Genomic DNA, 27,720 nt, shown 5'->3' on the forward strand with positions numbered 1-27,720 from the left:
GTGCGGATTTCTTGGGATGTTTTAGTTCGACCGCTTTTTGGTGTTCTCTGAGCCGAGTATTGAATTTCCGTTTGGTCTCCCCGATGTAGTGTTTGTCGCAATGTTTGCATGGAATAGAATAGATTAAGTTGGCGAAAACGACGCCTCTTAGAAATGGATCAAATCGCACAAGGCGATGGTCTGCCTTCGGGCATCTCTGTCTTCAGCTGCAAGATCGATGTACAAGTACAGCTTGAGCCTGACCGAAGAGAATCAAAAGAAACCTGACATTGTCGTGGCTGCGCTAAGAGAATTTTATTGCGTCAGTTTTATCGGAATTTCAGGCGAAAGACAGACATTCATTGACCTATTCAAAAGGAAAGCGATGATCTATTGCCTCGCGGGACACTCAAATCCGCAAATGAGGTCGTCCCTGAGCTCACTAGAGACCAATTCATCACTGGTTTGGTATCCGAAACACTTCGTGTGAGACTGATCCGTAAAGGCCACAGGCATCGAGACACCTTGCAAACACATGCGAAATGCTTTGAAGCTTCTACTTCAGGGAACGTGCCTTTACAGGACAATCGACCAGTGTGTTTTACATCGCATACTATTGACGCCAGGGAAACTGAGAAACTATGCCCAAATCGAGAAGGAATGCCTCTTGATAGTCACCTGTATGAAAAAATGGCATCGATGTCTTTACGAAAAGAGTAACATCACAGTTCACCCGGACTATCAGCCCTTAGGGACGATCTTCAAGAAGCCTCTGAGCAAGGCTCGAACGTAGGCTGAAGAGAATGAGTCTCCAACAGTACCAGTTCAAGAAAACCTATAAGAAAAGATCTCCACACTGTCGCGTGCGGCCTTAAACGATCATACTTCAACCGTCGTCAGTTAGGAGAAATGGATCTCAAGCCAAATCAAGTCAAACCTGATACACTTCAACGCATTAGGAGCGAAACAGCACGGGCCCTGTCCGGACAATCTCGCACCGAATGGTAATGATTGGTTGGACTATAGAGAAAGCATGCATGGAAGAACTCAGACATGGCTAAGTGGTTAAACGTGCTTGCAATTATAGGTAGAACGACTTTTTAAAGTTTTGACGTTCTATATCTGACAGGAGCCCATTACCATAATGGGCTCCTGATCTGATCATTAGACCCTTATGAAATATGCTGAGCACCAGAGGAAATCACCAACTTCTTAGTCTTAAGTCACGATAATACTTGTAGTCAGTTTAATATTCCGACACTAGCTATAGTCTGCCGACAGACCCGCTCTCTCCCAAAGAGTGCGTAGTTAATGGAAGCTCCAAAATCATACATCTTCTTTTGTTGTTGACGACTGCTACACGAGAGTCTCAACGGAGAAAAGGAGGGGCCTTTGACGATTAAAGGTTAAAATAAGCCGTTTTGACGGCTGTCGGTTAACGTTAGGTCATTTGACGAATAATGTTTCGGAATGGTTTATAACATGAAACTTAAAAAGTTCAAATTTGACTGTAATTTTTCATAAAAGGAAACAATTTTGTCCATATCTGAGTAATTCATTTAGTCCTACGATTCGCACATTAACAATTAGGTCTTTGTTCTTCAACTATGTGTCTCATTAGTCGTAATTACATCCTTTATTACCGTTGGATGTTTTACTGATTTAATCGCATGCTCCCGAGACTAGAAGTTGACGGACTTGCACATGGATGTATTTATGTGATATATTAAGAAAATCATTTACAAACAGCATAACTTGACCCCATTTAAGTCAATCGTTTAGTTCTTAATTAAGGATATCTGAAATATTATTGAAACAGCTCGAGACGCTTCCCTGCCTTTATTTTATTGCAGCAAATCCTCACTCCTCTAAACTTATTATACAAAATTATACGGAAGAAACAAAGCAGTCTCTTGGTTTAAAACCCTAACTACGGAAGTCTACATGGCCGTAACATATCAAATAGATGAGTTTTGTTTTTCTTGCTAAATCAAACTGACTACCGTGGAATTCCGATAATAAGCCCTGGGTATTTGGCTCCCTCGGTGGGCTCCCGGGGTTGTCTCGGTTTCTCGAGGGATTATTTACGTAGAAGCTGGTCAGAAGGATTTCACAGTTAAAATAGAGAGATGGACGTTTAAATTTGGAAAGGCATTAGCTACACATAAGAACACTATATGGTGGAACTCTCTTAACGCAAGCTTAAGAAACACAAAAATAAAACAACTCGACAGTCGACAAGTGAACATCAGAAGTCTCTTAACATACCGCGAGGATGTAGAATATAACTCACGTTCTATAATAACGAACTAATAATTCCAAAAAGAGTCAAGAAGAAAAAGAGTTAAGGCAAATCTAGTGAACGTATTTTCAGGCATACCCGTTTATTGATTGGTTAGCTGTTGACGTCTAAGATTGGGGGCAAGGGGGGTGGGTGGTGGAGCCTATTATCGGAATTCGACGGGATTTAATCGTAATCAAAGCCACGCTTCAGCTGAGGGATACAAATGAGAATGGTCAGCACAGCACACAGTCCGAACGAGATTGACGTCAGAGCCATGGTCTCAGCCTCATGATAATTGTCTGCTTCCCGCCTCTTACGTCCCTCGTTCCCAGCCTTGCGCGCCTGAACAGAGTTCAAATGGAATAGAGGTCAGTAAGATGAGTAAACACGATTGTGTCCAAAAAATGTCCAATAAAATAAACTGGGGTTATGAAGAACAGGCTCAGATGCCATTTTACTAATGTTTTAGGAAATTTTTGAACTTTTTACCGTGAATTTTATTCAGATGTGAATTCGCGTTTTTAATTATTCTAGGAGACAAAGACGAAAGAGATAACCTCTCTTGTCTCCTTTTCAACCTTCATTTCATTTCATTTCATTTGAATTTGAATTTGAATTGTGAATAAACAGTTATGCCATGTGATGTTATGTTTTGTTTTGTTATGTTATGTCATGTCATGTTATGTTATGTTATGTTATGTTGTGTTGTGTTGTGTTGCGTTATGCTATGCTATGTTATGTTATGTTATGTTATGTTATGTTATGTTATGTTATGTTATGTTATGTTATGTTATGTTATTTCATTAATAAAGATATAAATAAGCTATATTATGATATGTATGTGATGCGATAGCAATCATATGTAAAGAGTATTTTCACGTCAGCATCGTGGGGAAGGGGCGCTTGATTTGAAATGGAAGATGGATTAAAAATATGTAAGCGCACTTGCGAGTGAGTGAATAAATGACAAACATATATATATATATACACTTGATCTTCTGAAGCAAAACAAATGGCAAGCTAAAAATAGATTGAGTACTTACCAATATCCAAAACACGATAGATATGATTCCAACAGGGAACAGAGTGAGCAGGGATATCATAACCAGTGCTGTTCGTACGCCATCACTGAACAAAAGTTTCTTACAAGCCTCCTGGAAATTTATGAAAAGTATATCGTTTTACTATTCAGTTATAACATACATTCTGTTAGATGGGATAAAAGCTTCGGATTTTTTTTTCGTATTTTCATGTGCAGTTCTACACGAAAAAAGTCCAATCAATATTAGACTTTCGAATCAAGTCTGATTTGAATAGCCAACATTTTTAGAAGAGTGCTCGTAGAACCATATGAATAATAATAATAATAATAATAATAATAATACAGATAATAATAATAATAATAATAATGAAACAGAATAAAACCGAATAAAACCACATTCATCAAAGAAATCACTTCGTTATTGAGACATGTTCATGCATCTTCAGATAATGAGATATGAACAAGCCATTGACATTCTTAAGAAGATATCTTTCGAACGATATCATTACTATCATGATTGGACAGTTAATGTTAACGTTAATTGATTATATTGTTGGCGTTCTATCACGAATGCCGTTTTCTTATTGGCTATGCTCCCGGTGAAGGGGTACTCCCTTATATGGGCTATATAGGTATGTGCGGCCCCAAAGGGCATGGTTTTTAAGCCGTTTCGGTCATAAATAGGGTATCGATTTTAGCTGATTTTGGCCATTTTGATCATAAATAGGGTATGGTTTTTGTACTCTTGTCTTCATATGGGTATGTTTTTAAGACGAAACCACTTTTTCTTCATTATCGAAAAGACAAATCAACAAAAGCCCTTGACAAATTATGTTTACGGCAATTTTACATTGGTCTGAACTAGGGAACTAATTTTAACGCAGGTCTGAAACAGGGTTTTGATTCAAGGGTCAGGTCATAAATAGGGTTTCGAATTTTTGGTCAGGTCATAAATAGGGTAGGGAATATCGCAGATTTTGGTCATAAATAGGGTAAGGGTTTTGGGAGGCGGCCCGCACATACCCACCCAGTTTCTCTGGGAGTACCCACTCCCCCCCCCCCCGGGCCTATGCTACTCAGAATCTATTCTGTTGTAGATAATGAGAATCCTAGCAATTTGCGGTTGTTAACAAAATGACGGTCACTTCGAAGTGTCTGTATACTGAGAGGATTTAGATAAAATTTTGAAAGACTAGTAGGTTTATACTAAATTAGATTATTCGTTCTCGATTGCTATGCGCGATGCGCCCTCGTAAGGTATCACGCCATAGCCAAGGCCTCTCGAGGACAAAACTAATTCTGAAAACCCTTACATAGCCTCTTACATGTGTACCACTACCAAAAAAAAGAGAGCCAAAACAAAAAAAAACAAAACAAAACAAAACAATAACAAAAATAACATTACCACTACCAATAATAGAGAAGAACAACAATAAAGCAGTAAAATAAAACATCAGTAACAGATTTTTGTATCAGTTCTTTTTTTCGGAAATCACTGTTGTTTGCCAATATCATTGTTCGTCATTTATGATTTCAATAGGAACAAATTGTCAAAAACTGGTGTCATGGTACTTCCACCAGTGCTGAGAAGCACTGACAGTATTTTAAAATTAAAATTACGATTTTAATTAACATCTGTACCCGGTATGCGGCATCTTCTTCGGTCCTGCTTATCTCCATTTCCTTAGTAAGGAATAAAAATAAAAATTAAAAGCCAATTCGTTTTATTTTCAGTTACTGGGATTAGGATAATAGTTACGTAAAACTATTTAACAACCATTGTGCAAAGGCTGGAATTGATTTCTTGTCTGTAAATACTAAGATAACATTTAAATTTATTGCATGCTCTGTGGACCTCATTACCATGCCTGTCTAATTTTCAAATTTAGCGGTCAAGGTTGACCATTAAGTCTCGAGGAAAATAGTTTAAACTTGGTTTAATTAGCCGCATATTTAGCGTGTTTTCTGGCATTGCTGATAGACAATTGGACGGCCTGCCTTCAACCTTTCTCCCATCTGGCTTGCTGAACTTACAGGTTTTACTTTGACAAGACAAACACCTCACTAGTTTGTTTTTGGGCCTGGAAAATTACATGCATCATCATATAAGTGAGAAAATTGGCTGAGAGCAGGACAATTTATCGTCTTTAGAATTTGCACTGAGTTGCAAATTGATACATGTGCTTTCGTAATTGTCTCAGAGTCACATAATGAATTAGGCAGCGTCCGCGCTACGCCGGAGAAATCTGAAAACGCGCACAGCTTTATTTCTACGGTTTGGCTTACCGTCCACAAGAAAACGGAGCTTTTCTAAAACGCTCGGAGAAAAAATTTGACGCGTTTTCAGGATGAAATCTCCGTTTCCAAATTCCTCCGGCGTATAAAAGCTCGAGCAATTAAGGATTTACACTACTACTGATATTTGAAAATTCTTTCAAATTGTGGTCGCCCAACGGCTTGATCAATTTTAAAGGAATTTTCAAATATCACGAGCAGCAGTCGTGATTATCTATATTTATATAAGTTATACAATTATACAGAATTCACAAATGGTACAAAACGTTTCCAGACGAACAGGCAAGGCAAGGTCCACACAGCATGCTATAAATTGAAATGTTATCTTTGTATCTACAGACTTAAAACAACAAAAAAAATCGATTCCAGACATTGCACAATGGTTGTTAACCTCTCTGGCTGAAAATAATTCATATGTCTGCATGACGATTTCGGCTAACAAAACATAAAGGGACTTAAAGCAGTAGACTTGCCGATTGATTGCGTAAGAAAGTACATTACAACAAAGCTAAAGAAATAAAACAATATAAAATAAAACAAATTGTAGGAAGCATCCACTAAAACAGTCAGCTTAGGATACACATGAGTGCCCGACTAAAACACGTGAAACACCAAGCTTCATTGCGAAATTTGTTGCACGACTGTTAAGAGAGCTCAAGACCGATGAGTTTGAAAAACACCCAGTGTAACATTATATGAGGAAGTTACACCTGCCATTTCAGACTACTTAAGATGTGGTTATTTTATGAAAATTTTAGCTTAATAGGGGGGAATAATTACGGAGTAAACGAAACTAACAACGTTACTGATTCCATTTGCATTTATATTTCGGCTGATTGTGCGGTACAGTTCACCACAGCGAATGGAATGACAACACGACGTAAGAATAACACAGACGCGAAAAAACTCGTACTAACCCCGCTAGCTTACGCAGTGATGAAAACTGAGTGTAAATTCAAACTGCAGTAACACTGAATTGTCACAAGTAATTTGAATATGCGCAAACTTTAATTTCAGGCCGTGAATTTAATCAAGACTAATAAGAATATGGGCGCCGCAACTTTCGAAGGGCGTTTTATTTGTCAGTGTTGTGCTAAAACCCTCGAGGACGTTGATCATTCTGCTGTCGTCCAAGGTCGCCGATCATCGATAATTTGCAAATAAATTGCACAAGAACGCATTTAGCACTGCGTACTAACTGAGGACTAATTAGTAAATCATACTGAGTAGCAGATTCTGAACACGTGAAAGAAGATACAATTAAATGCATTGCCAGCAACAAACGAATGCGGCTGAGGAATCTTAACGCCACAAACTTGAGGATAAAGTTGCTGTCAGATTTGTTTATAGCACATGATTGATTTCGACTGACTTATATGATCATTCTGTTCATTGCTCATTTACATCGAAGTTGGACTAAACTTCAGTTTTTCAAGCTTGACAGAAATAAATAACACCACTGTACCTGTTATCTTAGTTAGTGTTACGATGGTGTTGGAGCTAAAAGAACTGAAATATGACGTTTCTTTTCCAACCTTGGATAGCAATATTTAAACAACGAGCCTTTGTCTCGAAATTGGTCAGTACTGCGGCAAAGGAATCTATAACTTACCTATTATGAAAATTATTACTTCTTGTAAGATAGAAGTGATTTCACTTTATCAGATTCCTTCTCAGGGCAGGGTTCCTTGTTGGAGTTACGTTGAAGCCGTTGCAGAGAGCATTAGATGTTCAGCGAAGCACAGATCGAACGTACACCGCTCAAGGATCAAGCGTGACCTTGCGGTCTCGTTTGCATTTCAATGATTGGAATGTTCTTCGGGGTTTTGTGTTACAACATTCAATGACAGATTTGCATGATAAAAGAAGGAAATGATAATATGACAAAAAAAAAAAAATCAATAATGAATTATTGTATTAGTGTTGATGGTTGCAAGAGGCGTCATCAATCAATTCAAGGGCTACACAGACGACTTCTGAGTGAGCTTTTGAAAAGGTTGATATATAATCAAAACAGAATATCGTGAGAAAGAGGCAAAACCAGGAAGAACAGTAAAAAATATATTACTCAATAGGCTAGCGTACTGAGCCTCCTGCTGTCAGAAAGGTTAATTAACTAGTCTTATATATTGATCCTAAAAATGTTCCATATTATCGTAAACGGTCAGGAAAATAAAACACATCAACAGTGATTTGGGAAAATTTGCTTTACAATGAAAACTAATTTCTCCCATTTTATACTTTTATTTTTAGTTTCTGAATAAAGAGAAATTGCATTTCTAGCATCACGAATCTCAAATTGTACAATCCCGATTTTTTGAACAACCACACTGTTATTCGAAGCAATTGTTGACTGCCTAGGCAAAGTGTTAGGAGAAAACTCGATTTCTCGAACCGCAATTGCCATTCTTCCTTCTGCTAAACAAGTCGCATGTATTCACGTAAATCTAATCATGATAAGCAGTTTTCTGAATTGAGCTGCAGTTAATCAGTGTTTTATCCATCAAGTCAGGAGTGTTGCCTGAGAGAAGGAAGAGAAAAAAACATTACTTCGCAATGTGTTTGTGTCTGGTGCAGACGGGGTAACGTGACATTTTGTGGTGTTCTTCGGATTCGTGATATTTGCGATACAGCACTCCAAGATGATCTAAAATGGCTCAGGGCTATTGCAATCGGTGAGAATTTTATACAACTATGTGATCCAAAACATGTGAAACATTTTACTGGCCTCTGTAAATCTTCTTATAGAAAGGGAAGTTTTCGCGTAAAATATCCAGAATCCTCAGACAATTATTAAATTTCTAAGTTTTGGCGCGTAAGTTAACTTTTCTTCTCCTTAAACGGTTTGCTTGATCGGCTTTGTATTTATGAAGGGAAATGACGTGCTGATCGCAGTAACAAATGGTTAAACTTGAGCAAGCAAGCCTTCTGGTGGTCTATTTCCTAAGATTGTAAACATAGGAACAACAGATTATTGGAATAGGACTTCTACTCACTCGCGAGGCATTTTCCCTGTTTACAATGTTAAGAACTCACGGTATCAACTTTCGTGACCTGGCATATTTAATATTTTAAAAGAACAATGGATAGAATGAATGCTATGTTGTGGTAAACTTCTCAATAGTGTGATCACTGACTGTCGCGGCTGACCGACGTGTGAGCGTGAAACTTTACGCGCACTTTTCCGTGAGTTTAAACCTCGTTTGGCCGTAAGTGATACTCCGGCATACCACAGTAAATTGACATCAGCTGGCTTGGAATTAGTTCAACAGTCTAGAGCTGAATAGCTTTTAATTCTCACAAGACGGGACATATTCTTACTTCGTTACCTTTGAGGTAGGCTCACAGTTTTTTTTACGTATTTACACGTTCTAGGAGATGTTGTTTCTTTCACGTAACATCGGACAAGACAATTTTGCTAGCATGCAGTTTCTACATAACGGTTTGCTGGCGTTGACAAAAACTAACATCACAAGATGATCGTCAATTTCATATGGCGACGATCCAGAAGTATGCTGAATATTAGTTGATGTATTTACTCCTCCATCCTATTGAATTAATTATTGACCTCAGTACGAACATACGTGATGTAAACTCTCGCAAAGTTTGCGTTGGGCTTATACCTATGAAACGCTTCTGACGCAGTTGTTCGACTAGTTCGCAACAGGAACGATCGTTCACTTACGCCACTTAGCATATTCATATAGTAAGGTGTGTGGTGTCTGCCTAGCTGCTGAGATTAGCGAACGGGTGATTTGTGGCAGCTACCGCCGCCATTTTATTAGTGCTGAAAATTCCACATCATGATGATGCTTATAACTCCGCACTGTTCCTCGTGAGTCGTAGTACATGTAAACAAGTCAGAAGGCTGTTTTTACGAGAACTAAATCGCTTTGTTATTCTTTCTGAATATACATCTCATATCAATAATGCCAGACATGCTTTAGTATGTCGCTCTTACTGCCTTTTACCGCTTGAACATGTTTGTTATTGAACACAAATGTGACTGACATTTATTAGTATTCAACGTGCTTTTCCACGTTTCCGCGTAATTGTTTAATTTACGTTAATCTGGTATATATCACGTACCTGACAAACCCGCCTAAACCAATAGCGTGCTTTCCTCTAGCTTTTCAGTGTGCCAATTATATTGATGTTGTGTCTTGTAATGATCTTGCACAAGACAGTGACATCTTATTCGAGACCTACGCTGTGAGACGTTTGTTGTCTGGGGCATTGTGGGAACTTGTTTGAAAGTTTATATCCTGATGTTTGAGCCGACCTAATGCTATAATAATGAGCCTCAAAGACACATTCTGTCAGCCATGTCACGGATGGTTTAGTTTGTTTAATATTTGTATCAAAGTATATTTAAAAAACAATAAAAAATATTGTGTTCTAGCCTGCGTAGCAAGCGTTTCTGTGGTGTTCGGGAGCAAAGAATAATTACAGCGCGAAAAATGGAGCGAGTAAAAGAGGGGGGAGGGGGAGGGGAAGGAAGGAAGGAAGGAAACGCTTGCAGACAAAACCCTGGATTTGGAAACTTTCATGCCTGAGCGCGCACACTGAGATTTCGTGCTGTCATCGGCTGTCATAAATTAACCAATAAAATCTTCGGCCTTCCGTAGCGGAAGTGAACTTTGAACCAAAATAAACTTTACTTGTCAAAATATGTCTGAAACAACGAGCGCACGGTGGGAACGGAGAAATCTCGATGAATTAAATTTGGTAATTTTTAATCAAGCTACTCATCCGTCTAAAAGGAAGGACTGCAAGGGTGAAGTTTTAGCACAAATCTGGCCGAAAGTTAAACTGTGAGAAGTATTCCAGTCGCGTTAGTAATCCTTGTGCTTGCATGATTCGAAATCTTGGATCACTGTATTCATTCGTCCAGGAATCGATACAAAGTAAAATTAGCAAGTCAACTCTCACAAAGGCAATTCCAGTAAAGAAGCGTTTGCTGGAAACGCCAGATCCGCAAATCGGTTCGATTGTTATCGCTGCAACAAAAACAAACAACGGAAAGTCTTCCCGGCAAACTTTGGAATTTGAGCAGGAGAGGCTTCAAACATCTGAGAGGAGAAATAACGGTAATCTTGACCAGTAACTGAATAAAGATAATCTTCCCCTAGGCGACCTCCAAGTCAAAGTTGTTTATAAAATGTCCTCGTAAGAATTCCCCGCGACGAGACGACTAAGTTTTTGGTAAGGCAAATATGTGACAAAAACTGGCATGCCGCAGCTAACAGTAACACTATAACAAATCATTCAGAATTGTACCCAGAGGTTCTAAATGCTGTCAACAAAAATGCTTCTAATGAAATGTCGCAGTACCTACGACAACATGTTGCCTTGTAACAAGCCAGACGAAACCACTAAGTTTTCCCACGCAGTAGTGCTAATTTTCTGTCCCGTGGTTTATTATCTTGTCCTTGGCGCATGTGGCATTCAAGAAAGTGATGTTAAAATTAAAGGAACAGCTGCAAATTGTGTCGCGCCTGCTTCTGCAATAATGTGCAGGCTTCGAAAAACCAAAGCGTCGGCATTGCATTACAGGATTTCTACCGTACTGTCGAAGCTGACGACTAAATCCTCGTTCAGCGAGAAAAGTTAAAGCGTTTTGTAACCAAGCTTCGAACGCGTCTTCCCCTTTTGTCTGGCACTCAAAGGTATTAAAATACCTTTGATCGACACATGTCAATAATATTGGACTAGCCCAGCCAATCACGAGCTCCGTTCGCTGGCGAACGGAGGTTTTCAAAATCCAGGGGTTTGTCTGCAAGCGTTTCCTTCCTTCCCCTCTCCCACCCCCCTCCTTCTTTTTTTTTTTGGTTCTCGCCCCATTTTCCGCGCAGACAAAACACCGAAAATCCCGTTCCTCGGTCTTTCTTTGCTACCAAACCACACGGAAACGCTTGCTACGGAGGCTAATTGTGTTCCTGCTTTGGAGTTCATGAATAAAATACAGTAAACATTTGACTATTATTGACTTTTAAGTACTTTTTAAACTGTTTGAAATATGTTGAAAAAATTGAACCCTAGCTCTGCTAATGTATTATTATTTCTTCTAATTATTAATGTTTTACTTTTTTCATTTCACTAACAATTGTTATTAATTGTTTGTTGTCAGGAGTTTATTCGATATTAAAAATGCAGGGCAGTAACAAACAAGGCTACCAGGTACATTAATACATTAAACGTAACTATCGCACATGCCTGAATAAGATTAGGGCATTTGATTCTTGAGTGAAGTGGTGTGGGGTCGAAAACTGGCCATTGGTTTGTTGAAAGAGAAAATAAGGGGGCCCTTGTTTTCTCTTCCCGATGTCCTTTTGGGCACTTCCCTGTCACAGTGCCTCTCTGTAACCAGAACCACTATACCGCGAAGCAGAATTGTTTGGCAGCCTGATCAAACGCGGGAAGGATCAATTAGGAGCGGACCTGTGATGGACTTTTGACTGAACTACTTTAATGAGAAAGATTGTAAGGAAAATCGGCATATTGAAACGGGTACTGTACTTTGCGCCGACATTTGAACTTGGGTCAATGTAGCCCATCCAACGAAAGCAGGATTGGCTGTAGCAAAAAGCTGCTGAGGGAATTTCTCACCCCCCCCCCCCCTCCCCCTTCTTCTCCCCCGGGTGGAATGGTGCTGGCCGCATAATAACTGGTTATGATGCATTGTCAACGATGTAAGATTGCACCGTTAGTTCATCACCGTTTCAACTGTTTCCCTGATTGGCTTACAGACAAGAAAGTTTATAACTTTGAGTTACATACTATACACTATTCTTATCTATTGCTGATTATCTTTATTTAAAAACAATTAATTTTTAGGTACCAGTTGGTTTTCAGATGGAAAGCGTGAGTATCAGTAGCATTTACTACATCTTATTCTCTTTAGTCCAAGCAAGTTCAGTCTTCCAGATGTTTCAAGAGTGGCGATTTTCTCCTTAACGTAATCTGCTAAAACAGGGAGCTTAACAAAATGTTTAACCAAATTAATAATATTATTATTTAAAGCTCTCTAGCCGCCGTTTTTCAAGTAATATATATTAGAATGGGGTCACTAGTTGTATGTTGACCGATGTCTTACTAAAATGGCCTTTCTTGTACATTTTCCAAGCGTGGACCACTCAGGGAAGCTCCTCCGAACGATTACCGCGTTCTGGCCATTGTGTCAATATTCTTCTGTCCACTGCTTGGCCTCTTGGCACTTGTCATGTCATTTCTGGTAGGTACAACAACTCACTCATTTACTCCATAGCAACTCAGAATATGAGTTATACAGCTACCTGCTGGGGAAATCCTTGGGTTGGAGCCTGGATGAAGAGAGAAATAAAATGCCGGGGGCTAACTCACAAATACCCCAAAAGTCAGTACATAACTCCTGACCTTTTTCCAGTGTTCTAGTCCGAATTGAAGTTTTAAGTTTGGTGTTCCACAAGGCCCATGCTTCAGTCTGCTCCTATTTACAATGCACTCTTGTAAGCTGTTCGTTTAGGTAATCAAGTAATTTTTTCGTGCAATTTGGAGTAATTTTTCAGGGAGTAAAAAAAAATACAAGTGCTTATCTATTCCAAATGCTCGAGACTACTTCTTAATAAGACCGAATAATGTACATGCAATTCAATCTCGGCTTTCCGTTCTCAATTTCAACTTTCTGCACTGTTTTTGATTTATTGAGGTGCTATCAGCCAATCAGCATAATTACATTTTTGCATGTATGTTATCAGAGATTGTTGGTAAACCTTTGGCACCGGAGCGTTGTCACGCTGATTATACTCAGCTCTCAGTACTTTGCGTTCAGACTGGGCGATGTTGTTTCCCACCTGTCTTTGGTCGCTGCCATGGAAGCTTGCATCGACCACCTGAGATGATAGATGGTTAACGATAATCTCGTAGTAAATGATGTTGATGATGATAAGACCGAGTTTGTTCAGATTTGTGCCAATCAGCAACTCTGAATAAGCTTGGTATCAACCCACTGTTGATTGGAATATCTGTAGTTAAGACGATCGTCTAGGTCATGGTCTCTTGTGAATGGACTCAATAAGATTTACAAACTAGCATCTTATTAGTAGTTATACTACATTGATCGGACCTGGAAATATCTTGGCAAAGGTTCAACTGAAACTCTTGCTCATGTATTTGTAACTAGTCGTTTGGATTACTGTAATGTTCTGTTGTACGGATTACCTAACTCATGCATAGTTACTGTGAGCCACATGGCTTTGGACCATGGCTTTGGACCATGGCTTTAGACCATGGCTTTGGACCATGGCTTTGCATGGGTCCCCCACTTCCTCTGAAGCTCTGTTAGTAGGAATCTCTGTAGTCGAAAAACTAAATAACTAAGTAACATTTTTTTTTCAGACTAATCAGCGCTATGAAGAAGATGACCTCAAAAGAGCTGCGGACGCATCCAGAGATACAAAATTTTCAGCAATTCTTGCCATTGGTTTTGGAATTGCCATCGCACTCTTTTTTATTTTCATTGTGTTAATCGTGCCAACATTTGCCTAGAAATAGCCTTGGCACATATATTGGTCTCCGGTAGCAAAAAAGTAATTAACTCAGGAGGTAAAAACAGTCATAACAGTAAAACGCCTTAGGTAAAGTAAAGCACTCATTGTTGGCTCAGCAACAACGGTGCATTTTAAAGTGCTCACGTGCATATCATAGGTACTTTTTTCTCAGGAGAGTACTTCATTTCATAGAAAGCACCGGCGAAAGATATTACATAAATGTCAATCAGAAAATGTAGACAGTACAACATTTTGAAGCTGTGCGGAAACGATCGGCATGGGTACTCATATTTCACTGTATCTGTTGAATAACACACATTTCATTTGCCATCTTCGATTATGCACCCCCGTGCAATCATGAAATTCAAAATATAATCCCACCCCTGTCCTGAAAAAGCCGCCAGCATGCGTGAATGAATGAATGTATGTAGTAAGAGAGGACGGTATTACTCCAATTTTTTTATTCTGGGAAAACAAAAACATTGAATATGAATCCAATAGATTCAATCATTATGGAGATTGACAAGGAGATCATATTTGTATAGTTAAAAATATGAGTACCGGGCGCTTAATCGAAGAAGTACGAATTACCGAAAAATTATACGTAATCAGCTTTTAAGTAAGTAGAACTTTGTTATTCCGTGTTTAGTTTGCCTCAATAACAACCTGACTATAGTTCTAAGAGTGGATTGTGCAATCAGTTTTTCTTATCCCTATATACATTTGTAAGAAATGTACCACTGCTCAGTTTAAATAAGTAAAATTAAATGAGCATGGGAATGAAAGCTACGTGGTGTATAACCAGTATTGTGCAAATAAACCGTTGTGTAACCGTTGTAACAAACATCAAAAATAAAGCTAACATTTCTTACATGTATAAAGATCTTGTGCTCCGATCCATCAGAACATAAAAATTTATAGTGTAATTCGATTGCGTTTTTCACACGAGCTTCTGGCATACATGAGTGCAAACTCGCCCCTTGTATTGACATTAATAATGAAATTGATTGTATTGTATTGTATTTTTGGAGGGACTAAATTGAAGAGCAAACTTTGACATGCAACCGAATACAGAAGGGCAAAGAAATTTCGTTAAGTTTATATTTTGCTTGCTTTTTGTTTTGTTCAGCGAAACAGTTCTGCGAGGTACTCTTTGCGCTACGCTACCATCACTTTCACGGCTTGATCAAGCCTTATGTCAAGAGGACGTGTTTGTGGACCGAGGCGCTAAAAAAACATCGCGACCAATATCTAGCCATCTTAGCCGGGCAAACTTGGTCTGCTTAATAAAGGATATATTACATGACATAAACAACAACATTTTCGTCCGGGAAACAGGAGATGATCCCTACAGGAAAAAATCTCATCGTTCCCGCTACGTTGACTAATCAGAGCGCATCAGTAATTTGGTTCATCTTGCCCGCTGGCGGAGCTAGCCATGTAATAAAATAGATTAACGATTAGTTCGAAAGCTGATATAAAGCGCTATCGTAACTCGCTATACATGCAGAGAAGTGACAAAACTGATTTAATCTATAGGTAAACAGAAATCTCTAAATTTTTGGTTGTGCCTCAGAATATACCATTTATTTCGTGCTTTCAATATTTGTTGCCGCCTTACTATGCAGCGATTTCATTCATATTTCTCCCTTAAAAAAAATTACCAACAACATTTTCGTGCAAGTTGTAGTGGATTTTCATGGTAATTTACAACAAAATCCCAAATATATCGATATTTTTACAGACGGCAATCAAATATTCATAACTTTTTTAAGGCCTAACACCTCTAAGGAAAGCTATGAGGGATTTACCACGAACCAAATTCCTCTTTGAAGTCCAATATTTGGTTATTTAAAAGGCCTAATCCAAGGACGTATTTTTTTCGTATCTGTTTTTAACGAGTTATTGTCAGCTAAAAAACAATTTTTTGAAGAACGTTTCAGTGCTTTCATGATAACGTTCGATTTGTAGTTTAAAGCTTCCTCCATAATTAAAGAGTTTTCAATAAAATGTGATACCGTGTTTGCATTTACGTTTTAAAGCAACGACCTGAATAAGCTGATTAAAAGGTGTCTGGGATTTCAGAAAACGTCATATGTTGTTTCGATCTGCGTTTTCGACGTAGGTAGGTAGGATTCTGAAGAAGGTTTAGAACCAAAACGGCAGATACATTTGACAAGAGGTAAGAATATTCGTAACTGTTTGTTAGGGAAAATACAGTTTTAAAAAAGCAAGGTACCATGTTTTAAAATAAACTTATTATATTCCAAGCCCTCGTTTTAGAAACACAAATCTTTTAATCTCTGACTAGTTAATATCACAACATGAAATACACGCACGTTTCATTTTTCCCTCAAAAGTCGTGAAACATTTTTAAGATCAGTAACATACGAACGTTTCCAGCTTCCGCCGTAAGATATCAGACTGTGCATTTCGTCAAATGTTTTCGCTTATTTAAAATTCCCTAGGAGACAAAATGAGAACACTCAAAATGTACTTAACATGGCACTTGATAAGGATTCTGCTCTGTTATTGTGTTTGCCTAGGCTGCATTTTTTGTAATTATTAAAGGCAGCTGCTTAGTACTGCCTTTTCATATTCAGCTGAATAGTATTTATTCTGAAATACTTTTTTTTATAAAATGAAGACTCATGGTGTTTGTGCTATAATTGTTCAATTGTTATTTATCATGAAACAAGTAAGCAAATGACTTATCATCTCGGCGAAATAAAAAGAAAAGGATAACTATATTTCCATGGGGTTATCAGCAGGATAAGCCACTTTTGTTTTCAAGAACATATGTATAAAAGCTGGTAAGCTATCTTTGGTTCCAGCTCTACAACCTCTTTTTTGAAAGACCAAACCAAAGAAATGCACGGTATAATGCTGAATTTTGTAATAAGTGTATCATCTTCGAGAAGTGATTGGCTATGCATATGGTTTATTTTCAAAGCAGGATAACTAGTACTAATGCATGGGCAAACGACCATTCAAATTTTCATTTACATCAATCAGTCAAAATCCAACCAGAGTTCCAGAATAACATGTGCAAAAACGAGTGCACGACCCCGTTCATCGTTTGGGTCGTTTTTCTGATCCAACCTTACTTCGATCCAGTGTTGATTTGTTGCGTTGCACAATTGGTTTTCCGACCCGGAAAAGAAAGCCAACCCCTTAGTTCTCCTTCTTAATTCATATTAGTCCAGAATAGGTCGGTTTTCAACTCTATAAACAGTAATTTCAAACACATTGCTTTACTTTTGTTTTGCTAAACCTCATTATGGTCCACAAAGACTGAGGCTATTTGTGTCTTGGTCACTCAGTTTTCTCCACGGGTAGCGCCGCTGAAAGTAATGGCATCAAGCCCTTACTGACTTCAGGGATTAGTTCATTGTCTTGTATACTTTTGTTGTAGTTGGCCATCTTGAATGCCTTGGTTTTGTTTTATTAACAATCAATTAAAAACCACTCTAACGAGTTCGACTTCAGTTATTGACCATCTTTGCACACAGCCACTGTAAATGCTCATTCTAAAAACTACGTATTCTATTCACTATTACCACAAGAACGTTTCTGAGCAATAAAAGATTGAGGCCGGTGATCAGTATTGGTGTTTCCTGCTTGCATCTCTTTTATTAGAGTAGTGAAAGCAATTTGTAGGGGGTTGAAGTTCTCGCTTGACCATTTTCAGTTTCAAATTGTTGTTGTTGTTTGTAGTGGTCAATGCGCTTAGCTACACCTAGCTAGTTCACAGGCATGCCACTTAACTGAAAGAAACAAATATATCAACTAAACATAACAGGCTTAAAAATCCCAACTGGCGGGAGGCAGACCAGTTGGCTATTTACAAGCATAACCGAGGAGTTGAACTAGGGTCTACCGCGAAACAACTCCAACTTAGTGGTCAGAGCGGGACTTGAACCCGCAACCTCGGGATTTCAAGTCCGGCGCCCTAACCACTCGGCCACGCTGCCTCCTTCAAATTCATGCAAGATGTCCCGGAACAAAATAACGGAGTGCACATAACTTCTTTTATGCAATTAACCTGGCCTAGATACGGTTTACTATAGTACGGTGCACGTGCTTTCTTCCATTTATTTTCCAGATTCTTGGGATGAGCTGTTATGCCTTTCTGCATAGGAAGAAGATGTTGAAAGAATCGTACATCGGGCTTGTATGTTTGTTAATGTTGGACTCCTTAACAACAGCTCACGGTAAGTATCCTCCGCTTTCAAAATTGTAATTCTGGAACATCAATGGTTCGTATTTTTCGTCTCAACCGTAAATCAATGAGAAATACTTTCAGTTACCTGAAGACGGAAGTACACTTATGCTGAAATCTGAATTAAAACTCAGAGAAAACTTTTAAATCCGGTAATTATCAATCGTTATCGATTTTTGCCAATCGATAGCAATCGATAAAGAAATTTTCTGTGAGCTCGATTGTTATCGATTGCTGATATCAATCGATAGCAATCGGCGATTGACATCGATTGAATCAACTGATTTCCGATATCAATTTTTATTGATTGACTACGCCTGGTGTGTAAATAGCCAACTGATCAGCCTTACACCAGTTGGGATTCTTAATAATTTACATTCTATTTTCAATATTTGTTTCATTATTTACAATGTCCCCAATTAACCCAACACTGCTAAATACACTTGAACAGTTATTTATTTCATTTAATTTTAATTACTTTTTTTTTGTTAAATGTAATCATTTAATAGCGGCAGTACCTAATGAAGAGCAGAGGCTGCTGCATGACCTCTTTCAAAACTACAGCAAGTATTCCCGCCCTGTGATGAGGAGAAATGACCAGGTCGTGGTCACATTCAGAGCAAAACTCAAACAAATAATTGACTTGGTGAGTATGTCAGTCAGCACAGTCAAATCTAGAAACAGTGGTGGGAAAGATACAGTTGTTTACCCGGCAGAACAGAAACACACTGGGACGCCACAAGCCCCTCAAAGGAGCTATGTCACGGCATTTTGAGTTATTTTGGCCACGAACAAAATTACCTTTAAATTGAAAGAAACCTGCAAATATTGTTTCTTTTAAAAGATAGGAAAACACCAAAGAGATATTACTAAATCATAAAGGATGGAAAAGATTAACACGGATTACAAATGACAAACTAGAAAAATTTAGGCTAAACTTGTGAAGACGTGCATACCGTGACTTAGCTCCTTTAAGAGCAGCTTCGTCTAAATATCAACTAGACTTGGAAATAGCGAAAAAATCGAATTTCTTCAAACTCGCCCGGAATGAAGCCCTACGGGTACTAGTTACAAAAATATTGTTTTAAACTCGATAAATCAAAAATTATTTTTTTTCCGCAATTTTTTCGTTTCGATGCCCCAAATCGGCCAAAATCCATCGAAAATGAGCGGCATATTCAGAGGCTCGTAAACTCAAAAGTAAAAATCTTCATTACAATCTGATTACACGTCGTATTTGTACTTCCTTTCTTGTCTATTTAGAGCTAAATAGATCGTGATTTGATTGGAACAAAAATATTTGATGAATTTTCTAAATTAACGACCCAAGACAGCTTTACAAGAGGTCTACATTTAGCCTATTTTCAAATGCTAAAAAGGCGTTCTGGTACACGGCTTTTCCCAAAACGCCTAGTTTGGTCTGAAAGAGCATTGTTTCTTCTTCAAATTAGTGAAATAAAATTTTTGGGTAAATAAAATCGCGAGCGTTGAGATAGCGAACTAAATGCAGCACTTCTTCCTGAAAACGTGACCTTTGACCCAAGTGTAACGAAACCGATTACTGCAAGAAAACCCGGAAGAAAAGCAAACGCTTCGTTATTTTGAAACAATTTCTAGGGATATCTCTCCGAAACCATGATTGCAAGAAACTATTTCCAGATATGAAATCTTACAGGGTGAAGGAAGGAGCTAAAGGGTGCATTTTGACACAATAACTTTGTTTGCTGAGAATTGAATTGAAGTCAATTCCAGTGAAATTTGCAAACTTGAAGTATGTTAGCCGATACGTACCTGAATATTTATATTTATAGAAGAGTCGTCTTCTTGGATTAACCTTCAAAAGAAGCTGGACCCAGATCTGGAAACCTCTAAAAGAAGAAATGTTTAATGTTCCGTGACCTGCCCGCTGCTATAAATTCCATGCAGATGCCAACCGCATGTTTGTCGTAAAACCAACTGAACTCCACTGACAGTTTCCATGTGCAACCCCAAAATAGACAATCCCCAAAAATGTAAAGTGAAATTGGCTGTCTTCAAGAACAATTAGAAGCTAGAGTCAAGTTCCATTACGTTTTAAAAGTGCTTGATTTTACTTTGTTCCCTCAGTAGTTACTGTCACTTTCGAATACTGTGTAGTATCGGTCACGCCAAAACACTGCAGACCGTGCAGACTGAGTAAGTTTCCCATACAAAGTCTGGTACGCGTTTGTCTATTGAATCAAAAGTCAAATACTGCGCTTGTGCAGCCTGTGGATAAATGACAAACTTTCAGATATATTTAACACTATTTTGTAACTAGACCCAAAAGAAGGAGTCACAATGAAAAGCCCAAACAAGTGTCTGCAGTCTGCACGGTCTCCACTGTTTTGGCGTGACCGATTCGCGGCTTTCGAACGTGAGAGTAGTGAACAAAGTCGACGCACACAAATAAAATCAAGCACTTTTTAAAGGTAATGGAACTTGACTCTAGCTTCTAATTGTTCATGAAGACAGCCAATTTCACTTTACATTTTTGGGGATTGTCTATTTTGGGGTTGCACATGGAAACTGTCAGTGGAGTTCAGTTGGTTTTACGACAAACATGCGGTTGGCATCTGCATGGAATTTATAGCAGCGGGCAGGTCACGGAACATTAAACATTTCTTCTTTTAGAGGTTTCCAGATCTGGGTCCAGCTTCTTTTGAAGGTTAATCCAAGAAGACGACTCTTCTATAAATATAAATATTCAGGTACGTATCGGCTAACATACTTCAAGTTTGCAAATTTCACTGGAATTGACTTCAATTCAATTCTCAGCAAACAAAGTTATTGTGTCAAAATGCACCCTTTAGCTCCTTCCTTCACCCTGTAAGATTTCATATCTGGAAATAGTTTCTTGCAATCATGGTTTCGGAGAGATATCCCTAGAAATTGTTTCAAAATAACGAAGCGTTTGCTTTTCTTCCGGGTTTTCTTGCAGTAATCGGTTTCGTTACACTTGGGTCAAAGGTCACGTTTTCAGGAAGAAGTGCTGCATTTAGTTCGCTATCTCAGCGCTCGCGATTTTATTTACCCAAAAATTTTATTTCACTAATTTGAAGAAGAAACAATGCTCTTTCAGACCAAACTAGGCGTTTTGGGAAAAGCCGTGTACCAGAACGCCTTTTTAGCATTTGAAAATAGGCTAAATGTAGACCTCTTGTAAAGCTGTCTTGGGTCGTTAATTTAGAAAATTCATCAAATATTTTTGTTTCAATCAAATCACGATCTATTTAGCTCTAAATAGACAAGAAAGGAAGTACAAATACGACGTGTAATCAGATTGTAATGAAGATTTTTACTTTTGAGTTTACGAGCCTCTGAATATGCCGCTCATTTTCGATGGATTTTGGCCGATTTGGGGCATCGAAACGAAAAAATTGCGGAAAAAAAATAATTTTTGATTTATCGAGCTTAAAACAATATTTTTGTAACTAGTACCCGTAGGGCTTCATTCCGGGCGAGTTTGAAGAAATTCGATTTTTTCGCTATTTCCAAGTCTAGTTGATATTTAGACGAAGCTGCTCTTAACACGTACGACCTAATGTAAGCATCAGAGCAGGCATAAGTGCAAGTGTATTCTTGACACATGTGATGTGAGCAAAAACAAGGCGTAAACATGCATAGTTAGTGCTTTACATGTTCATCAGCATTGCGCGTATGCTTACGCTCATTTACGTTGTTCGTGTCTGATCAAAACCATCTTTAACTGGAGAAGGTCGCCGACTTCCACTTGCGCTTGTCTCGTCTTGGGAGATACAACGTTGACGCCTAAGCATAGCTGCAATCACATGTGTTTGTACTTAGCTATTTTTCAGAGGGCCACAAGTTCATTAGTTCTTTACTTTGAAGTATCACCCTCTTCACCTAAGGTTTGATTGATTGATTGATTGATTGATTGATTGATTGATTGATTGATTAACTAAGCAACAAGCCAAATTCAAAGGAGGAACTTTTTTTCTTGTTCTTAAAATTAAATAATTATCTTTTACTAATGCTTACACTAATGCTTCAGAATGGTTGCGCCATGTGTATAGACCAAGTTTAGTCCGCATGCCCGACTTATAGGTTATACTTACGCTTGCGCTTACACACGTGCTTACACGCTTCTTAGTCGGCCTTAACTTGCTTTCTGTTGGACTGAAGTATTCAACACAATGTTAGGAGGACACATATTTAAACATAATGTCATTCACATGGGGATGCTTTTAGGGAGGGTCTGATTTAATTCATAACAATTTTTCATGTAAATTCTTATGCATGCAATCTAGAAGGACAACGAGCAACTCCTCCAGGTCATTCTTTATACATATCAGGTCAGTATATCAGAACTATCACTCATACTAAATGTTGGTAAACAGTGTTAAACTTTTACTTATCCTTGGAAACATGTTTAGTTGTCTTCTTTCGAACTGAACCGGCCTAGCGGAATTCATGGGTTTTAGCAAATGAGATACAAGTTGGATAAATCTTTGCATTGACGTAAGGATAACTTAATTGAACTCATGGCTTCAAGCCTTGACCATTGTCCTCGTGTTGTTTTATTGAGTCAACCTTACAAAGTGATGAGGGCAACTGACCCCGTGGCGAGCATCCTATCCACCGACAAGGGGGGAATTACCGGCACTTCTTCCAGAGGTATTCAATCATTCCCACCTGGCACAGACATTTGCTGTGTAACAGCGTTAATTTATTATCACTCTGAGTTGAAATGAACAATTGTAGCGATCCAGCAATACAAATTTTAAACCATGGAAACTTTTGTGTGCAATACCCCCCACCCGCACAGCTATTCTAGTTTCAAGATTATTGCTTATGTTGCATGTTGTTGCTGACCCTTGACGGGGTAAAATGTTCTCCAGGAATGGAATAATCCATTACTGACATGGAATGAATCTCAATACGGTGGAATTGACGAGATCAACGTAGATGCCTCCAAAGTTTGGGTTCCAGATATTGTGCTCTACAACAGGTATTCTAGAATAAAAATACTTATTATTATAGCCTGTACCTCGTTTTAAACAGCAAGAAACTTGTATCTATCCTGCATGAACTGAAAACCAATCAGAAAATACTTTACATATTTGAAATAGTAAGTGACGTCGCCGGACGGAATCATAACGCTCAGACTGCAGGGGCCGGTTTCTCGAAGGTCCCGAAAGTACACTCGGAAACGAGAGAGCAAAGTCTTAAAATCTTATGCCTACAGAACTGTTTTATTCAGGTATCCTTAATATTAACAGGGGTTCCCTTCATACAAGAAGCTTCAGGCATATACAGCTCTCTGTTTGTAGAAACAGATTAACTAAAAATGGCTTTTCGGGCCTGAAATGTCGAGAAACGGGCCCCTGCAGCTGGCCTTTATCTCCCGAGGAAGTAGACTGAGGGCGGGAGATAACTGGCATTTCAGGCTAACGCTTTCTGTCAGGAGAAGAGTCGTTGGAAAGGAAAGAGCACAATGGACGCTCGAACGAAGGAGAAGGGTGAAGGAAGGGAAAGGAAGTAGCTGACACTTGCTACCTGAGCTAAGCCAGTTAATTAAGGAAGCAAAGAAAATAGTTGACGCTTGCACGTAAAAAAGGGTCGCAGAGTCCCACTTGGCCTTACCTGCCATATGGCTGTGTAGATTTTAGACATCTCGAAAAGATGAATCTTGTTGTAGGCTTAATTGTGTTTAGACCGGAGGAGGAGGAAGTTGGTATTCATGGCCGTCTTAATCACTTATATAAACTTAATAACTTCTTTTAGTATTAAAACAAGTGACAATAAGCTTTGTAGCTGTTATATCTGTAATGTGCACGCCATTCTTCACAGTCTGACCTGATGTTTCCATGGCAATCATATTTTTTAAGAATTAAACAGCCGAAGTCGTGAATTTCGTGTAATTATCCATGTTGTTTGCTTTGTTGATGTGACTTGTGAGTTATTAGTTAATTTTGGCATGGTTTAATTGGATTTTGTGGGTTTCTATTGTTGTGGGGATCCTTGATTGTACTATTTGTAAGTCAGCATTTAACATCATAATTTTTTTTACGATAACTGCAGAAAGTCTCGCGCACTCATTGGCTAATTTTCATCGTCAATATGCGGACAGACACATGAATTTATAATTTATGCGATGCGTCAACGAGCGATAGCGGACAATTTGACAATCTGTTATCGTAAAAGAACAAATTGAGGTCAGTTTTTCATGCGTCTGTTTTGTTATTGATAATGAATTTCGTCATAACATTGTCAAAGTAGTCTGCGGATCCACTCGGCTATCGCCTCGTGATCCAGAGATACTTTCACAATGTTATGACGAAATTCATAGTCAATAACAGGACAGACGGATGGAAAACTGACGTCAATTTGTTAAATGTCGCAGACCTGAGCGAAAACGTTTTTTGGACAAACTTAATATACACTCGAGCTCTCCAAGTTTCATCACTTGCCTTGATGCTATAATTGCCAAAGTTACGGAGGAGGGCCAAAAATTCCTTCCCTGTCGTTGAGAAGCCAGAAAACTTAGGGCTAGGGCTGAATACGGTTGGGTTCTCCACAAGAGTTGTTTAACATTATGGAACGTCTCTCTTTATTTCTTGTATTTTAGCGCAGAGTTTACCTTCTCCGGGGGAACTCACAAGTACAAGACAGACGTCATTATTTTTGCTAATGGAAGCTCAATTTGGCTTGCACCTGCCATGTTCATTACAGTCTGTCACTTAGATGTCAGGTAAACCTTGCCAGTGTTTTGCATTATCCGTAATGCCGTAGAAGCGATAAGTTACAAGTTGTTGTCTTCGCGTTACATAACTAGCAGTATAACATTTAATCGTACAGAATAATGTTATTGGCCGTAAATACCAACTCAAAATTACAGTCCTATTTGTCATAATTCGTACTAATACGTAAGTCTCTTTTGGAGTGGGGGCGCGGTGGCCTTATGGTCATAGCACTCGACTCTCGATCGAGCGGTCCGGGTTCGAGCTCTGGCTGGGGACATTGTGTTGTGTTCTTGGGCAAGACACTTAACTCTCACAGTGCCTCTCTCCACCCAGAAAATGGACAAATGGGTACCCGCGAATTTAATGCTGGGGGTAGCCCTGCGAAGGACTAGCATCCCATCTATCGATCCATCTAGATATATGAGTCCCTACTCATTTCGTTCATTTCGTTTTAATCACTAATTGTTCCACTTGATAGTTAATTCACTTTTTTGTTTCCTATCCGAGATTTTTCCCTTTTGACGATCAAAAATGCCCGATGAAGTTTGGAAGCTGGACTCATGACGAAACACGTTTAGACATGCGCATTCTTACCAATGCGTCTAGCGATGATATTTACACAGAGCATGGCGAATGGCAGCTACTGGGACTGGAGCAGAAAAGGTGAATTTGTTATTTCTTTTTAGGCAGTTCAAAGTCATAACATGCTCAAAAGGATGATTTTCGCTTTCTTTGAGTGATCCTCGAAAATTTGGTTTAACAAAAATGTTATTTATCTGCATCTATCGTTTTCTAGGACATCAAAATTGTACGACTGCTGCCCCAAACCGTACGTCGACATAACATACACTATTCATGTCCGCCGGAAGCCGCTGTTTTATACTCTGTACCTGATTGTCCCTGCCATAATAATAACAGCCATGGTCCTTGTTGGCTTCTACCTGCCGCCAGAGTCGGGAGAGAGGATGCAGCTGGGCATCACTGTGCTGCTGGCCATGATTGTGTTTCTTCAGCTGGTTTACCAGAACCTTCCTTCCACCTCCAACAGTGCCCCCCTTTTAGGAAAGTTCTACATCGCCACAATGTTTCTGATTTCCCTTTCACTAGCCGCGACCTGTGTAGTGCTAAACTACTCGTACGGTCGCCATTGTGATGGTGAGATGCCGATGTGGGTTCGATTGATCATTCTAGATTGCCTCGGAAGAGTTTTTGGATCATCAAACAAAAATTCTGGAAAGAGAAGGCGAATGATAACAAGTGATGACATTTTAAAGAGAAATGAATGGAAAACTGCTGCTCACATACTGGATAAATTCTTTATGGCTTTCTTTGCACTCATAATAACTATCATGTCACTCTGTTTCTTTTACCAAGCTCCTCATTTTTAGGTTGTGATAGATATTTATCAGTAAAAGAAAAGAAAGTGAGAATAAACCCTTTACCAATGCATTTAACATAACCAGGATATTCCAACCCCCTCCTAGCACAAAATATGAATAGCAAGAGTGCTTTTACGCACTGTCATTCACTACTTAAGCAACTCACGTTACATGCTCCATTACGTTGCTGTTTAAAATCAATCTTTTTCTTTGCTTGACTACTTAAACTACGGCCATCTTGTTGTATACTGTCTAGCTGGACGGCCTTACATTCACTCCTGTTTTAGCCTCTTTACAATGGCCACCTCTCCACAAAGGCAACAGCCACAAAACGTGTCCCAACTGCCTACGTATCGTCTTGGCAATGGTCGATCAACGACCAACAACTGCATATCTAAAACCCCATTATTTATTGCAAAGGTCGCGAAACTTGATTTATACCGCGCGTCGTTGCTCTCCGTTTCTATTTGTTTTCTGTTTTTCATATAGATATATTATGATCGTACGACGCGTTTTCGTGCTACAACAAGCATGCTGCGAATGTTGCATCCCGTGCGTATAGACAGTGAAAATGTTCTCCTGTGGCAAATGTATCTACCTTTTCGGTTAGACAGAAGGTTACTATAATTCTTCTATAACTTATTTATCGCAATTTCAAAATAATGATTCGAAATCGCAATATGTGGCATATATTATTTAGAAACCAATGCCAAATTTGCTCAGAAGTGTCACTGGTTATCATGTTTGTGACTGAGCACCACAATAGCAACAATCCTGCCAAGAAAGAGACTTGTTAGGATATCGATATCTCGGTATCGACGTCAAGCTTTTTTCTCTTCTATGAAAAGTCTAATTCGGAAAAATAATGGACTTTTAGAAGAGAAATTACGTAAGTATTGGCTCCTTTTCTTGGGAGAAAATAAGGCGGTAGATAAGGATTTGGCAGAAAACGAAGATTTTATACAGACTGTACAGACTTTTCTTGTTAAACTTGGCCATTATGGGCAAATCTCATGAACTAATCGGTAGCTGGTTATATTGTTATATCATTGGATGGTCTCTATCAAAAGATTTGTGTTAAATCATTAAGACAAAGCAACTGACAAGAAATAAGGTGTAGGACAAACCTCCAACTACTTACCCAATTCATGTGGTTTTCAGGTGTGAGTCAGCAGTTTGTAGTGGATTCTTATATGATCAGGATCTTAGAAAAACGTGATTACTATAACGTGGCACCTTAGGAATTTTAGAGAAAGAAGCTTCTAG

General features: G+C 38.7%; 3 protein-coding genes across 5 annotated transcripts; 2 read left to right on the forward strand and 1 right to left on the reverse strand.

Annotated features, from left to right (window-relative positions):
* Nucleotides 1–1,803: 1,803 nt before the first annotated feature.
* Nucleotides 1,804–9,853, reverse strand: LOC145479594 (uncharacterized). 2 transcript variants are annotated; one of them, XM_081458000.1, is made up of 4 exons: nucleotides 9,690–9,853; nucleotides 4,947–4,988; nucleotides 3,307–3,417; nucleotides 1,804–2,605 (listed from the first exon to the last, which is right to left on the reverse strand). In XM_081458000.1, exons 2-4 carry the CDS (start codon nucleotides 4,983–4,985, stop codon nucleotides 2,447–2,449), a joined length of 309 nt encoding a protein of 102 aa, XP_081314126.1. In that variant the 5' UTR covers nucleotides 4,986–4,988; nucleotides 9,690–9,853; the 3' UTR covers nucleotides 1,804–2,446. The 2 variants fall into 2 exon arrangements, with proteins under 2 accessions (XP_081314126.1, XP_081314123.1); XM_081457997.1 differs by lacking the exon at nucleotides 9,690–9,853 and adding an exon at nucleotides 7,213–7,338.
* On the forward strand, nucleotides 7,464–15,537 carry LOC145479593 (uncharacterized). Its single transcript, XM_081457996.1, has 5 exons — nucleotides 7,464–8,936; nucleotides 11,731–11,780; nucleotides 12,438–12,464; nucleotides 12,727–12,834; nucleotides 13,977–15,537. Exons 2-5 carry the CDS (start codon nucleotides 11,751–11,753, stop codon nucleotides 14,124–14,126), a joined length of 315 nt encoding a protein of 104 aa, XP_081314122.1. The 5' UTR covers nucleotides 7,464–8,936; nucleotides 11,731–11,750; the 3' UTR covers nucleotides 14,127–15,537.
* A 708-nt stretch (nucleotides 15,538–16,245) lies between these two features.
* On the forward strand, nucleotides 16,246–27,003 carry LOC145479600 (neuronal acetylcholine receptor subunit alpha-2-like). 2 transcript variants are annotated; one of them, XM_081458005.1, is made up of 8 exons: nucleotides 16,246–16,310; nucleotides 18,234–18,342; nucleotides 18,860–18,996; nucleotides 22,640–22,684; nucleotides 23,231–23,340; nucleotides 24,961–25,083; nucleotides 25,583–25,738; nucleotides 25,872–27,003. In XM_081458005.1, the coding sequence occupies exons 2-8, from the start codon at nucleotides 18,243–18,245 to the stop codon at nucleotides 26,461–26,463; spliced, it is 1,263 nt and encodes a 420-aa protein (XP_081314131.1). In that variant the 5' UTR covers nucleotides 16,246–16,310; nucleotides 18,234–18,242; the 3' UTR covers nucleotides 26,464–27,003. The 2 variants fall into 2 exon arrangements, with proteins under 2 accessions (XP_081314131.1, XP_081314133.1); XM_081458007.1 differs by lacking the exon at nucleotides 16,246–16,310 and having other exon boundaries at nucleotides 16,851–18,342.
* Nucleotides 27,004–27,720: the final 717 nt, after the last annotated feature.

This window comes from Orbicella franksi, chromosome 2, assembly GCF_964199315.1.
Source record: "Orbicella franksi chromosome 2, jaOrbFran1.1, whole genome shotgun sequence".
Taxonomy (NCBI): Eukaryota; Metazoa; Cnidaria; class Anthozoa; order Scleractinia; family Merulinidae; genus Orbicella; species Orbicella franksi.

Excerpts from the sequence above, each read along its gene's own strand:
- LOC145479594 (XM_081458000.1), bottom strand. The coding sequence starts at position 4,985 with ATGGAGATAAGCAGGACCGAAGAAGATGCCGCATACCGG. Across the intron at positions 3,418-4,946 it reads AAGAAGATGCCGCATACCGG|GAGGCTTGTAAGAAACTTTT; the intron begins GTACAGATGTTA and ends ATAAATTTCCAG. Across the intron at positions 2,606-3,306 it reads CTATCGTGTTTTGGATATTG|GCGCGCAAGGCTGGGAACGA; the intron begins GTAAGTACTCAA and ends AACTCTGTTCAG.
- LOC145479593 (XM_081457996.1), top strand. The coding sequence starts at position 11,751 with ATGCAGGGCAGTAACAAACAAGGCTACCAG. Across the intron at positions 12,465-12,726 it reads TTGGTTTTCAGATGGAAAGC|CGTGGACCACTCAGGGAAGC; the intron begins GTGAGTATCAGT and ends ACATTTTCCAAG. Across the intron at positions 12,835-13,976 it reads CACTTGTCATGTCATTTCTG|ACTAATCAGCGCTATGAAGA; the intron begins GTAGGTACAACA and ends TTTTTTTTTCAG.
- LOC145479600 (XM_081458005.1), top strand. The coding sequence starts at position 18,243 with ATGAGCTGTTATGCCTTTCTGCATAGGAAGAAGATGTTGAAAGAATCG. Across the intron at positions 18,343-18,859 it reads CTCCTTAACAACAGCTCACG|CGGCAGTACCTAATGAAGAG; the intron begins GTAAGTATCCTC and ends ATCATTTAATAG. Across the intron at positions 18,997-22,639 it reads TCAAACAAATAATTGACTTG|AAGGACAACGAGCAACTCCT; the intron begins GTGAGTATGTCA and ends CATGCAATCTAG.